Source organism: Rhincodon typus, chromosome 15 (assembly GCF_021869965.1).
Source record: "Rhincodon typus isolate 14 chromosome 15, sRhiTyp1.1, whole genome shotgun sequence".
NCBI classification, from domain to species: Eukaryota; Metazoa; Chordata; class Chondrichthyes; order Orectolobiformes; family Rhincodontidae; genus Rhincodon; species Rhincodon typus.
In genome coordinates, this window is record NC_063346.1 from 2,973,991 (window position 1) to 2,988,021 (window position 14,031).

Consider the following 14,031-nt stretch of genomic DNA (forward strand, 5'->3'; position numbering starts at 1 on the left):
GGGGGTACAGTACTGGTGGGGACTGGCCTGTCGCTGTGTAACACGATATGGAGATGCCAATGTTGGACTGGGGTGGACAAAGTCAAAAATCACATGACACTAGGTTATAGTCCAACAGGTTTATTTGAAAAGAAACCTGTTATTTCAAATAAACCTGTTGGACTATAACCTGGTGTCGTGTGATTTTTGACTGTATAACATGGGTTCAGTACTAGTAGGGTCAGGTCTGTCTCTGTATAACATGGGTACGGTACAGTAGGCACAGGTCTGTTGCTGTGTAACACTGGGGTACAGGACTGGTGGGGACATGTTTCTGGAATATGAAGTTTTTGACGTTTCTGACTGGTGTGGGGCTGCACTAAGAGTTGACAATGAGCCAAGGAGGAGACATTGCACTCTAGCTGATAGAAGAACGCAGTGGGATTTGTGTAGTTTAATTAAGCAGGGTGACTTTAAGGAGGGTCAGAATATGTTGTGAGTGTATTGAGTTATGTGCTTTGATCTTCTCTTATCTCTTTCAGTCCAGAGAGGAAGCTTAGCGACATTCGCACAAGGAAGTATTTGTTTCTGCCGAGTTTCAGGGAATGTGATCAGGAGAGGACAGAGACTGGTAGCTTGAGACTGTTTCGGTGCTGTTGAATGACTGAGCTTGGTTGTATTACCTCCCACTATGACGGTCTGGTAAAGGGTCATTGCAGGGTGACCAATTGTGGTTGGCATATCCAGTTTCCTCCTGCTGTCTTACTTTGACTATTCTGAGTCTAATTGTGACATTTCTGACAATGTTTTGGCCTGTGATCAGCTCTGACTGATGACCAACACCTCGCTCAGCCTCTGATCAAACTGGCATCTCTTGGCTCGCTGCTGATGAAGATTCCTTGAGAATTCCAGGTGGTTTGGATACTATTGTGGGTTCATCTTACACTGTGGGGCCTTGAACACAAACCCTTGATTCAAGTGCCGCTGAGCTAGCATTGCTGTGTGCGAGGTGCCATCTTTCAGATGAGGTGTAAAACTGAGACCTCTTTTGTTCTTAATAAAAGATCCCATGGCATGCTTCAGAGCAGAACAAGGAAGTTGTCCTGGGCATCCTGGTCAATATTGACTCAACAAGCCTCAGGGGAAACAGATGATCTGGCTGTTATTATGTTGTTTGTGTGAGCTTTCTGTGTGCAAATTATTTGCTGTGTTTCCTGCCTTACAGCAGTGACCACACTTCAAAAAGTGAGTTGCTGGCTATAAACATTTAGGAAAGGCTCTGAAGTGGGTGAGCCTGTGAAATTCACTCCAACAGAAAGCAGTTGAGGCCAAAACATCATATGATTTCAAGGAGTTCGATATAACACTTGGGGCTAAAGGGATCGAAGCATGTGGGAGAAAAGCAGGAAAAGACTATGGAGTTGAATGATCAGTCATGATCACAATGAATGGTGAAACAGGTTTGAAGGACTGAATGGCCTACTCCTGCTATTTTCTATGATGAAAGGTGTACTAAAATTAATTTGTAATTTCGACATAACAAATGTCAGCAAAACCAAACCTATGCCAGTTTCCAAACACTCGCCAAATCTCACATAGTATCATTGTTGATCCACCATTTAAAAATGTTAATCTCACTTGGAAATCTGCCAGAAATGGCAGAATCATAAAGTGAGGGGCAGGTGATGTCAGGAATCCTGTTTTCACATTAGGGGTATTGGGAATGTCAGACTTTCTTCCCCAAAAGACTGTCGATGCTGAGGGTTGATTGAGATTTCCCAATATGAGAGGGAAAGCTTTTTGTTGGTAATCAAGGGCCAGGGAGCATAGACTGGAAAATATTGTGAAGAAGTACAGATAGACATCCAATTGAATGGAGAGGCTGAATGGCTTGTTCCTAAGTGTGTGCTTCTGCCTGCCCATGGCCATGGTGGGTGAGGGCTAAATAATTGATGAAAAGGAAAAGGAATACATTAGAGAGGAAAGCCAGTTCATGCAGTGTGTGTCTAATCGGCAGCAAGCCATGGGAAGCAGAGAATGGAGGATTTTTTTTAAACAAAGTGTTCTTAGGAAAGGAATGCATGCAACGAGCTACAAACTCTCCCGCCCCAATCCCTTGGGAATGCTTCAATCCGTGAGAAGTCTCAGTAAAGCATGTCGTGGATGAAATGAAAGCAAAATTGGAGTGTTTTTTTTCAAATTCCTGCAGCTGAGTTTCAGCTCACTCGTCAGTCTGCATGCTCTCTGATCCCACTGCCTCCTGTCTCGCTCTCTGTCTGGCTCTCTCTCTGTCTGGCTGTCTCTCTTTGTGTGGTTGTCTGCCTGGCATTCTCTCTCTCTCTCCCCGCCTTTCTCTCTCTCTAGCGTGCTCTTTCTCTGTGCTTGTCTGCCTCTTTGTGTGTGTCTGTCTCTCTCTCTCTCTACCTCTTTTTCTGTCTAGGTATCTCTCTCTTGCTCATTGTCTAGTTCTGTGCCGCTCTGTTGAATATTAATTGAGTCCTCTGCTGGCCAGTGTATCAGGCATGTTGAACTATATCTCTTATTCAAAGCTTAGGCCGCTTTTCTGGCTTTTTGTGATTTGCTTTGGAGAGAATGCAGAACAGATTGACTAGAATGTGATAGCAATGAGGGCCTTCAGTTCTGTAGGGAACGAGGATAAGTTGTGGTTGTTACGTCAGAGAAAATCACGAGGAGATTCCGTACAGGTGTTTAAAATTCTGATTAAATAAAGAGGAACTTCTTTTTTTCCCCCAGTGGAAGAGGATTCTAACCTGAGAAGGCAGGTTGAAGAAAACAACAAAAGAACCAAGGTGAAGACAAATCTTTCTCACGCCATGAGCTGCTGAGATCTAAAATGCACTGCCTGAAAGGGTGGTAGGAGCTGATTCCAGTAATTTCCAAAAGAAGATCGGACAAATATTTGAAGGAGAAACAATGTATAAGGGCTGTGGGAAGGGAGAGCAGGGACTGGAACTGCCCCTGAGGAAGCTGATGGGTTAGATAGTCTGTCTGTGTCATGTAAGATTCCCTAAAATGAACACATTGCCCCTGGGGTAACTGTCAGGGTGCTGCTCAGTGAACGCTGCCCTTTAGGAGCAACAGTAGATATCAGTGCCCCTGGCCTAGCAGTGGAGGGGAGGAGAGAATCGGCTGATTTCAGGGAGGTGTGTGGCTGTGAGTCCTCTGTGGTAGAACTGAATGATCCAGTTACCAATCTTGTACAATCTCAGGGAGGGAAGAAGGAACAAGCGTGAACTTCTAAAGCAGCTTTCACAACCTCAGCACCAAAATCCCAGAGAGCTTCTGAAAGTGTAAATGTAAAGTCACCAGACCATAGGGCTGCTCTCTCATGAAAGAGAGATGGTTGGTGGTGGTTTAATCTGAGGGTCACCATGCAATGGGAGAGGTTGAGAAGGAGAGTCCTTCATGGTAACCCAGCTGGTGAAGGCATTAAACCCATGCTGCTACCATCCAGCTAACTGACCCTTTTAAGGTGGAGTCATTGTCATTATGAGGGAAGAATGATGAACTATTGTTACAAAGACCATCAAAACTACATGCAGAGCAGCCTTGCCAGATTGGGGCACTGGAGGGAGTGGTCTTTGTAGATTTTAAATTAGCCTGTGTTTCACATTGGGTGAGTCAAGTTGGTCTCTACATTCACTTGGGTTAAGCACCTTGAGGTGAGCTGTTTACCAAGACAGAATCTCTCTTGGTGAGAGAGGAGACACCCTGTGGTACAGTAATTTGGTAAATTCACAGTAACATGTTCCTTGTTTCATCTGTAACTAAGGGCCACAAGGTTGGGGAGGGTAGTTAACACACACTGAATTGAGGTCTTTCACAGAGGGAGGCCATTCAGCCATCATACCTGTTCTGGCTCTTTGAAAGACTTGTCCAGTTACTTCTGCTCCCTGGCTTTTTCCATAATGTCCTGCAGTTTATTGAGCTCCAGCTTTTGATTAAATTCCCTTTGTACTGTTCCTCTTCAATCTGCTTCCATCATCCTTTCAGGCAGTGTGTCCCAGATCACTACACCCCTGCTGTGAATCCATTTCCCCTTCTTTGTCATCTGCTCCTGTAGATAGTTATTTTAAAATCAGTGTCCTCTAATCAGTTCTGAGGAAGGGTCACTGGACCCGAAATGTTAACTGTTTTTTTCCTTCACAGGTGCTGCCAGACCTGCTGAACTTTTCCAGCAATTTCTGTTTTGTTTCCTCTAATTACTGACTGGACTGCCAGTGAGAAGGTTTTTGTTTACTTTACTAAAACCATTCATAATTTTGATTAATTAAATTCCCCTTTAAAATTCTATGCCCCCAAAACCACCACCAAATTCAGTCTCTCGGTCACAGTGCCCTGAATTTGTTTTGCTTTGTACCCTCCTGAATTCTGTTGTCTATCATCTGTCATGCTCTCTGTGCCTGCCCCGTCGCGCGCTCTCTGTGCCTGCCCCCAAGTGGTGCTTGACATCTCCGATCCCAGTGCCTTGTAGAGAGCTATTAGGGTAAAATTGAACAGGCACTTTGCAGGTGTAAACTGTTAAAAAGCCATCCTTTCTTGCATGTTGCAAGACCAGCATTTATTGCCCGTCCCTAGTTGCCCCTTGGGAAGGTGGTGGTGAGCTGCCTTCGTGTATTGCTGCAGTCCATGTGCTGTAGATAGACCCACAATGCACTTAGGGAGGGAATTCCAGGACTTTGACCCAATGACAATGAGGGAACGGTGATATATTTCCAAGTCAGGATGGTGAGTGGCTTGGAGAGGAACTTGCAGGGGTTGGTGTTCCCATGTATCTGCTGCCCTTGTCCTTCTAGGTGAAAGTGGTCGTGGGTTTGGAAAGTGCTGTCTGAGGATTTTTGGTGGATTTCTGCAGTGCATCCTGATGATCGAACACACTGCTGCTACTGAGCGATAGTGGTGAGAGAAGTGGGGGTGAGTGAGGTGCCAATGGGTTGTGATACTGAGCTTGTGAAAGGGTTGGTTTGGTGGGAATGTCGTGGTGGTCACTTTCCTGAAGGATCAGGGTTATCCTCCTTAGGGTAGTGTTGTGCCAGCGATGCCCCTGACATGCTGCCCCTCCCCACCGTTGTCCCCCTCCCTCCCGTACAGAAACTGGCCAGGAGTGCGATAGTGTTAGGGTTAGGGTGGCCAGTGAGGCAGAGTTCTCTGGAATGTTCTGGGATTGAAAGAATTGGCTACCTCTGAGCGGATGGATTCTTGCAGTGTGGGAGTGGGACAGACTGGGCAAGTGCAGTCTTCACCATTCGAAATATTTCTCTGTCTGGGCTTGCTGTTTGTCTGAGGAATGAGAAAAATTTTCTCCTGTACAGTTTCTGGGAAAGTGATTGTAACCTATCAATGACAAGTATATGTCAGTCTACAGTAGGAAGTGTACATGTGTGCATACAATATGTGAGTTACAGTGTCAGGGGCTCCCCAGCACTTGCTCATATACTTGTGGCTGAAGGACAGATTTATTGAGGAAACTGACTCTGCAGTGAACCCTCCACCTGAGCTGTGACCTGAACCAAGCTCCTGTTTAACAGCGAACTACTAATGACAGGGAGCAGAGAAATTCATAGAAAGCAGAGATAAAAGTATAACGTGGATGCCAGAAATCTGAAATAAAAGCAAATTGTTGGAGGAACTCATCAGATCTGGCAGCATCTGTGGAGAGAGAAACACAGTTAACGTTTTGAGTCCAATATAACTCTTTTTCATTAATGATGACAAACTGCTCAACCAGGTGGGGTGCCCCACAAACTATCCCACCCCTCTGAAGGTGAAGGCTGTCTCTAAACCTGTGTGCAGGTTAAATTGCAGGATTAAATTTAATTCCTGTTGTCAAAGTAGAAAGCTGTACATAAAGGAGAACAAGATAGAAGGATAATCCAGATGGGTTAGGAAGAGGAGCCTAGTGTAGATGATAAACACCAGCATAGATCTGTTCATCTGAAAGGCCTGTTTCTTTGGTGTCAATTTGTGCAATAAAACATGAATCAACTTGAAGAATTAGAAACTATTTCAAACAAGAAATATTTGCAGTTATTCTTAGCAGCATTTTGTGGCAGTGTTCAGAGTTCCATATTTAGTTAGGGAAGGCCTGCCCAGAACTTGCTGCATGAGAAACAGCCTCTTTAAGATGCACTCGAGCTTGGCAGTCTTAAAGGGGTGGCCTACGCAGTGATGGGAAATTAGAGGGAATGTTTTATGATTCTTGTTTCCTCTGGATTGATCTTTTTAATGACTTCTGAAAAGGGCTAAAAGGCCTCGCATTTAGTAAAGCAAGCTGATTAGCAATCGTTGACAAATACCAAAGTTGTCCTTGTCCCAGTGGCAAATAAAAAGGCATCTTCCCGACCCAAAACATCAACTTTCCTGCTCCTCTGATGCTGCCTGGCCGGCTGTGTTCATCCAGCTGCACACTGTGTTATCTCAGACAGTAAGCTGAAGGGGAGATCAGTGTCTTCAGAGCTGCAGAGAGGTCTTTTCTGTCTGTGCAGAAATTGGGTTAGGCAGGAAGGAGACTGCAGGGAGAGAGTTGATCCAGGTTAAAAGTGCCATTTGCTTCTCCTGAAAAAGCAGTTCTTTGAAACAAGAGAGAAATCCAAGGTGAATACTCCAGGAAGTGGGTATCATCTCAATATTCAAACTCTCCCAGTGTAAACCATTGAGAGAGTTTGATAGAATCTAGTTATCTGTATTGCTCCCTTGGAACTATGTTAGCTAGTTTTAAAATATTAGTTTTAACTACTCTTCAATGTAATTTAAAATTTAATTATTAATTTTCATGATTAATTTTAACTAGATTTTTCCCACCATTCTAGTCATTTTCACTTGTTTTGTCTCTGAGTTGAAGTTTTGTCTTGGGTAAGCCAGGGATCTGAATATCTCGAAGTCTCAGGCAGTTAACCAGCCCTTAACTCTGATTTGAAGGATCAGCCAAATCCCCAGGAGAGAAAAGCTTTACACCATATCTTCAGGATTTCAATGGCACCTTCTGCACTATGGATTCACTTGCAGAAAGGCATCCCGGCTGCTCCATTTTAAATCTTGGTGCAGGTTGGGAGCAAATGTGTGAAGTAAAGATTAAAATAACTCCATTCTTCATGCCTTTATATTGCTGGTAATGGCCCACTCCTGGCCCCACCCAGCCCAACCAACAATGGCCCATTCCTGGGACCCCCCGCTCCCCCTACCCTGCAATAGACCCCTCCATCTTCACCCCTGTCTCTTGGTGGTTAGAATCCTCTTTCCCAAACCCATGCCTTTGGGTGTCACTGAGGTGTTTTATGGTGGTGGGACAGATTGACGGAAAATGAAAGCAGAGAATGCTGGAGAGATTCAGCAGGTCTAACAGCACCTGTGGAAGGAGAGACAAGAGTCAGTGTTTCAGTAAGACTCTCCTCTGGATCCCATTTACAATGGGAGGCTCAGGGCTGCTCTAGGCTGGGTTTACTTGGTTGATCCATTTGTGAACCTTGCATCTGTTTGAAGGTAGTTTTTGCAGATGTGTAACATTCCTGAGGAGTCCTGAACATTAGAATGGTCTGCAAGAGGCAGCCATAAGTTGACGGGATACGGTTTCTGAGTCGGAAACCGATTAAAAGCTGTACCTTTCGTAAAACACTGACAGTTCAGGGAAACATGAGAAGATGGGACCGAACCTCTCGCTTGCTCACTGCTCCCAATCTCCGGTGGTGGTTGGTCCATCAGAGAAGTTCTATTCTGCGGCAGGCCAGTCAGAAAGGGAATTGGAAACTGACTATTTTACGGAGAATCACTTACCACAGCATGTGTGGAAGCAGGCCATTTGGCCTAATGGTCTGTGCTGCGGTTTATGTTCCACATCAACCTGGATTTATATTTGAAAGTGATGAAGTTAGAGAGCTACGGAGATAGGGCTGGAGCATGTGAATAGCTGGGTAGCTCTTCCAGGAGCCAGCACAGACACGATGGATCCAGTGGCCTCCTTCTGTGTTGTAAAATTGTATGATTCCATAACCTCCTCCCAGCCCTTCTGGATCACAGCCAATGAACCTGACCTGTTCTTCTCCCCATCATGTAAATATATCTTGAGCTTTCCAATATAAACTCTGTCTCAGGCCCTCCCAGCGGGAGCACTCCACATTCTCACCACTCTATGGGTAAAATAGTTTCTCCTGTATTCCCTACAGGTTCTTATTAATGACTATGTTACACTGATGGGAAAGGAATTCATAAACATGCGCACAGACTACAAAAGCGAGGTTGTTACTTTAAGGCTGTATAAATCACTGGTTAAGCTGCAGCTAGGCTCTCCATTCTGGAATTCCCCTTCTCTGTCGTGCTATCCCTCTGGAAAAGCTCCTTAATTTTGCCTCTTTCACCAGGTTTTTGATCATTTGTTATATCACTTCATGTGGTTTGTGCTAACGTTCCTGACTAATGTGTTGAAATGTTTAACTGTGTTAGAAATCTAAATTGAAATGCAAATAGTTAAACTTAATTTCACAAAGTCCCCCACCCCCCACCTTGCTGAGACACTGTGTGGAAAGCAGTGAGAGAAGTGGCACTGACTGAGGCCAGCAACATCAGTGCAATGACTGAAGCTGGACTGAAACATTCTGGTTTGTGAACCTCGTACCAAGGATGAACAACACTGGAACGTCCACATTCCATGAGCGAATGAAAGACTTGAACTGGTTGTTTGGCAGGATGCTCACCTGGGCTACATTATTGGGGTAATAAGCTCATGTTACTTGATCTAACCCTGTACTGTCCCTGTCCTGGGAGTGTTTGATGGGGACAGTTAAAAGTGATCTTAAACAGCTTTTCAATTTAGTGGATGTTACTCCAAAAGATTAGAAGATTATTTATTTCTGTGTCTCTGCCCACCTCCTCCTGCATAGCAAAAATCTTTCAAAAAGCAATGAAATATTTTCTGATAAATGTAAGTTCAGTGTTAGCTGTAATTCAGTGAGACATTCTTCCCTTTCAATTAGGAGCAGGGAGGTCTTGCTGCAATTGTACAGGGCCTTGGTGAGACCACACCTGGAGTACTCGTGTGTGGTTTCAGTCTCCTTATCTAGGGAGGGATGTTTTGCTATGGAGGGAGTACAGTGAAGGTTTCCCAGACTGAATCCTGGGATGGGATGGCAGGAGATGCGTATGAAGGCACACTGGATCAGTCAGGATTATTTTCACTGGAGTTTAAAAGAATGAGGGGGTTCTGATAGATACCCTTAAAATTCTAAGAGGACTAGACAGGAAGCCTGACAGAACTCGACTGGGGAGATGCAGGAAGGATGTTTCTCTTGGCTTGGGGAGTGGGCTGTTGGGTGGGGAACCAGCAAGCACCGTCCCGGAGTATGAGGCAGGACACCTAAATTTGAGCTGAAGAGGAATTTCTTCTTGGAAAGGAGGGAACAAATCTTAGGAATTCTGTCCCTCAGAAGGCTGTGGGAGCTCTGTTATTGAGAAGATTAGCGAGATCAACAGATTCCTCCATACTTGTGACATCAAGAAACATGGCACAGTGTAGGAAAATGCCATTGAGGTAGATGATACAGAATGGTAGATCAGACTTGAGGGGCTGAATGGCCTGTACTTGCTCCTGTGTGTGCTGGGTGCACATTGACTGCCACATCTCCTACATTATAGCAGGAACTATGCTTCAAAAACATTTCATTGGCTATTACTTGAATATGTCCTGAGGGTGTGATAGGCAGTATAGAAATGTGAGACTTCAATCTGTTTTATTGATGATTAAATACCAAGCAGGACATACCTACAGGGCATTGTGAGATTTCCTTCTTTTTTTGTGTCATTTTCATTCTCCTCTCCACTCCTTCCTCAATGGGAATTCTGAATTCTTGATTAAATGGAAATGTTGTTGTCCTCCTCTGCTGTTTTACGTTGCTGTTTATTTTCCTGTTTTTGTGAAGTTGCATTTGAAGATTTGGAGTTTGTACAAAATGTTGAGATTTCTATTTGAAAGTGAGGGCAGAGAAGCTGCTGGAGGGTGTCGTGTCTGATCGCCTGGTGTGAGAGGCGAACTTTGAGAAGTTGCTTTGCTTGAAAAAGCATCTGGGATCCTTCACTGAATAAACCGAGAAATTGGGTAAAAAGCCAGCCATGTATGGTCAACCTTAAACCACTGGTTAGGACCTCGCTGGAGTGTCTCATTCTGAGCAGCAGACCCGACAAGGGAGAGGGTGGATTGCTGCTGGTGATGTGTCACTTCTGTCATTGCAGAGACTGGAGAAACTGGGATAGTTGTTGACAACAGAGAAAATCAAGAGGAGATTTGATCATGGGTTTTCAAAATCATGAGCTGTTTCAGTAGAGTCTAAAAGGAGCAGCGCCTGCACTGGTATGGCGTTGGTCACCAGAGGAGACACATCTTGGTGGAGAGAAACCAGGGAGGAGATGAGAAATGTTTTTTGATGGAGACGTTGTTGTATTCTGCTGCATTACCAGGCAGTGGAAGCAGATTCAATAATCATTTGACAAGTTATTATCGAATTCTGTTATGGACCAGATCAGACCTCGTCAAAATATTTTAAGAAGGTAGCCTGGACCCTAACTTTTTCTTATTTTAAAGGTAGATGTCTCCGATGCGATGTCTCCGATGCAATGCCTCTGGTCAAACTACTCGACATTAATTTATTTAAACGCTGTGGTTAAAATATAAACACAGAGGAATTTAGAATAATTTAGCTCTACTGGAAAACTTAACCAAGTAATAGATATAGTACCTATTACTAATTAACTGTTCCAGTATAGTAACATCCCATAAACACACCCCTTTGGCAAAAGGAAAATTCAGAAACAGATTCTCACATACAGTTCTTCAATTCAGGAGGGAAAAAACATCCAGAGAAAATTCAGAGAGAGTAGCAGCTAGGAGACATTCAGTGAAGTTCCCAACTTTGTTGAGATCCCAATAGCATCTGATACTAAAAACTAAAACCCAGAAATCCTGGTCAGTGAGAGCTGGCCACGCCCACTCAGGCTGCTTTTAAACAAAAACCAAGGCGCCTCAAGCTGCTGACTAAAGAGGTCTTTACCAGCTAGTTCGTCACCTCTGCCTTACAACCTCTCCAAAAAAAAACAGGCCAAAATAACCTCTTAAAGTGACAGCATCGTCACACTTCTCAAGGGTAGTCAGGGACATGAGATGGCTCCCCACTTCATCAAAAAAGGCCAATACTTGAAGGGGGAAGTGGAAGAGAGTGGGAATAATATGGTGGAGCCAGTACAGATATGTTGGGTGGAATGGCCTCCTGCTGTGCCGTACCATTCCATAATTAAAGGGCCATGATGTGGAGGTGCTGGTGTTGGACTGGGGTGGACAGGGTCAGAAATCACATGGCACCAGGTTACAGTCCAACAGGTTTATTTGAAACTGTTTTTAAAACTGTTAACTAAAGTTTTGGGAGACTGAACTGCCTGGGTTGACATTTCCTGTTGGGATATAGTGTTCCAATGATGGGTGGGGGGGTCTTGCCTGTGGGAAGCAGTGGGGGGTGAAACTGGGAGGTGGAGCGGTGGCACTGGACTTGGAGCATGTACCCAGTGCAGTCTTGGCCAATTCTGGACTCTGCCTGGGCAAGTTGACTCAGATTGTGTGTTTCTTTTCCTCATTGTGTGTAAGTGAGAGGGACAGGGAGAAGGGGATCTGCAAACATAGCTGCAGTCCTTGTACCTAAAGTGGAGAAGGTGGGGGTGAGCTGCCTTCTTGAACCGCTGCAGCCCATGTGCTGTGGGTTGACTCACAATGCCCTTAGGGAGGGAATTCCAGGATTCTGACCCAGTGACAGTGAAGGAACGGCGATATATTTCCAAGTCAGGATGGTGTGTGGCTTGGAGGGGAACTTGAAAGTGGTGGTGTTCCCATGTATCTGCTGCCCTTGTCCTAGATGGAAGTTGTCATGGGTTTGAAAGATGTTGCCTTTCCATCTGTAGGATTGTGAATGTGATTGATTCCTGCAAAATTATAATTCTAAGTTTGTGAAACTGCAAGGTGAGAGGTTGTGGATTATTCCTGTGTCTCTAGCGGAGTGGTTGACCCTGTACTGATTCTGTCTGCTTTGTAAAAGGTGCTGTATTTTCAGACGCTTGGGGGCGGGGGTAATCATTTCTGAATGTTCTTGCTTTGAAAGGCGACAGCAGTAATTGTACAGTAGATCATGCCAGGCTCCACCCTGTCCCCAGGGGAATGTGGCCTCCAGTTAACAACTCTTTCATTTCAAGAAATGTTCCACACTTTGTGAGGTTTCTGTACGATTAGGGCTTGGTGCAGGAGCTCAATGGCTTCCCCATCTGCACTGTGCTGAGATTCATTCCAGACTCACTCACTGTCTCTGCAGGGGAGTGCTCAGCTGGACTGACATCAGTCAATGGTCTCCGCATCCTGAGAACAATCTAATGAAGTCACAGCAAAACCGTAGGCTGAAGTCCATTCCAATCTGTTACAGGCCAACATCAGGATTCTTGGTGTCATCACCTCCTCCATTCCCTTGGCTGTACAGACACCTGTATGTGTGCTAGGAATGGTTTCCAAATCTGTCCCTATTCACAGTTGCTCAGTAGTTGATGTCTTTGCTTTCTGAGGAAGAAACTTGAGAGTCAGAGTCTCGCTGCAGAGATTGAGCACAAGATCCAGCCAAAAGCCGTCATTAGAGGTCCAAGGGAGCGCCGCTCTGATGGATTCCCACTTGAATGGTCACATCCCCAAGCTGTCCACGTACCTGGGAACTAATCATATTGCTGTTGGCAGGCTGGAGGCATTTGTTGTTAATTGGTCATCATTTCACAGACCCATCAACTACCTGTTGCTGGCCAACTTCCATTTGTACATAGCCCTCTGTCTCCAGCTTGCCTGTAACCAGGCTTTTCCCACTGCTTGAACCAGCAGCTGTGTACACCTTTCCTGTGAATCATGAACTATTTCCCTAAATGTCTGCCATTATTCCTCAAACTGCTAAACACCTTCTCCAGTCCACTGCAACCACTCCTGCCCTTATTCCTTTGTAACTGTTCTTGTTTAAGTTTTTAGCACAATTGTTTCCAACCCAAAATTTCTGACTCTCAAACTGAACTCTAAACTCTCCCATTTTATGGTCACTGTTTCCCATAGGACCTTTTCTCTGAGATTATTTGTTAAACATTACACATTGCCAGATCCCTGGTTGGATTGACAACAAATTGTTCTAAGAAACTGTCCTGAAGACACTAAATTTTTCACAGATTTCTATGAAATTTGCTAATTTAATATTCCCAATCTATGTGTAAGTGAAAGTTATCCACGACTTAGTTAATGCCTTTATTCTTAATCCCACCAAGTAGCTACAGTGAAAGCCCATAGACTACACCCAACAGTGTCATCTTCCCCTTGTTAGTTCTAACCTCCATCCATTTGGATACGATATCTTCTGATCCAGGTGATTGTTCAGTTAATCATTTTCAGTTTGAGTTTGAAACCTTTCAATTGTGATAGCTATAAAGGAAGGATAGATGATGTAATACACTGATAGCCATGAGTTCATTCAATAGAGAAACAGGTTCAAGGGGCTGAATGGCCTGCTCGTGCTGTTATGATCGTAGAGAGCTGTTTACCTTGTCTGGTGGGCAGGACTCTCAGCCTAGAACTATGCAGGTTTCTAAGAAAGTCTTGCAGTGTTTCTATTGGGTGTGATTTTGAGGTTGTGAAATGTAAACTCCTCCTCGACTGGATCTAAAGTCAGATGAATTCTTGCTGAAGTGATGACCGTGTGTGTTTATGGTGTTTGTTTTCTCCCTCAGGGATGTGTGTGAAATGCAGGAAGGGAGTCTATGGAGCTAGCCAAGCCTGTCAAGCCATGGGCAATCTGTACCACACAAACTGTTTCACCTGCTGTTCCTGTGGTGAGTACACTGCCCCATCACAGCCCTGGGCCAGCTTCCCTCCCTCCCTCCCTGTCTCTGTGTCTCTCTCTGTGTCTCTGTGTCTCTGTGTCTCTGTGTCTCTGTGTCTCTGTGTCTCTCTGTCTCTCTGTCTCTCTGTCTCTCTGTCTCTCTGTCTCT

The 14,031-nt window shown here is 44.7% G+C and overlaps 1 protein-coding gene across 2 annotated transcripts in view; it reads left to right on the plus strand.

The window, feature by feature from the left end:
- Positions 1 to 14,031, plus strand: part of LOC109918645 (Wilms tumor protein 1-interacting protein homolog) — a 31,418-nt gene that overhangs the window by 2,759 nt on the left and 14,628 nt on the right. Inside the window, exons 2-3 of one of the 2 annotated variants that reach the window (XM_048605756.1) lie at positions 2,734 to 2,789; positions 13,771 to 13,872. In XM_048605756.1, coding sequence (XP_048461713.1) covers positions 13,773 to 13,872 — 100 coding nt within the window. In that variant the 5' untranslated portion in view covers positions 2,734 to 2,789; positions 13,771 to 13,772. The remainder of the gene's footprint in view (positions 1 to 2,733; positions 2,790 to 13,770; positions 13,873 to 14,031) is intronic. The other variant, XM_048605755.1, reaches the window with a different exon arrangement.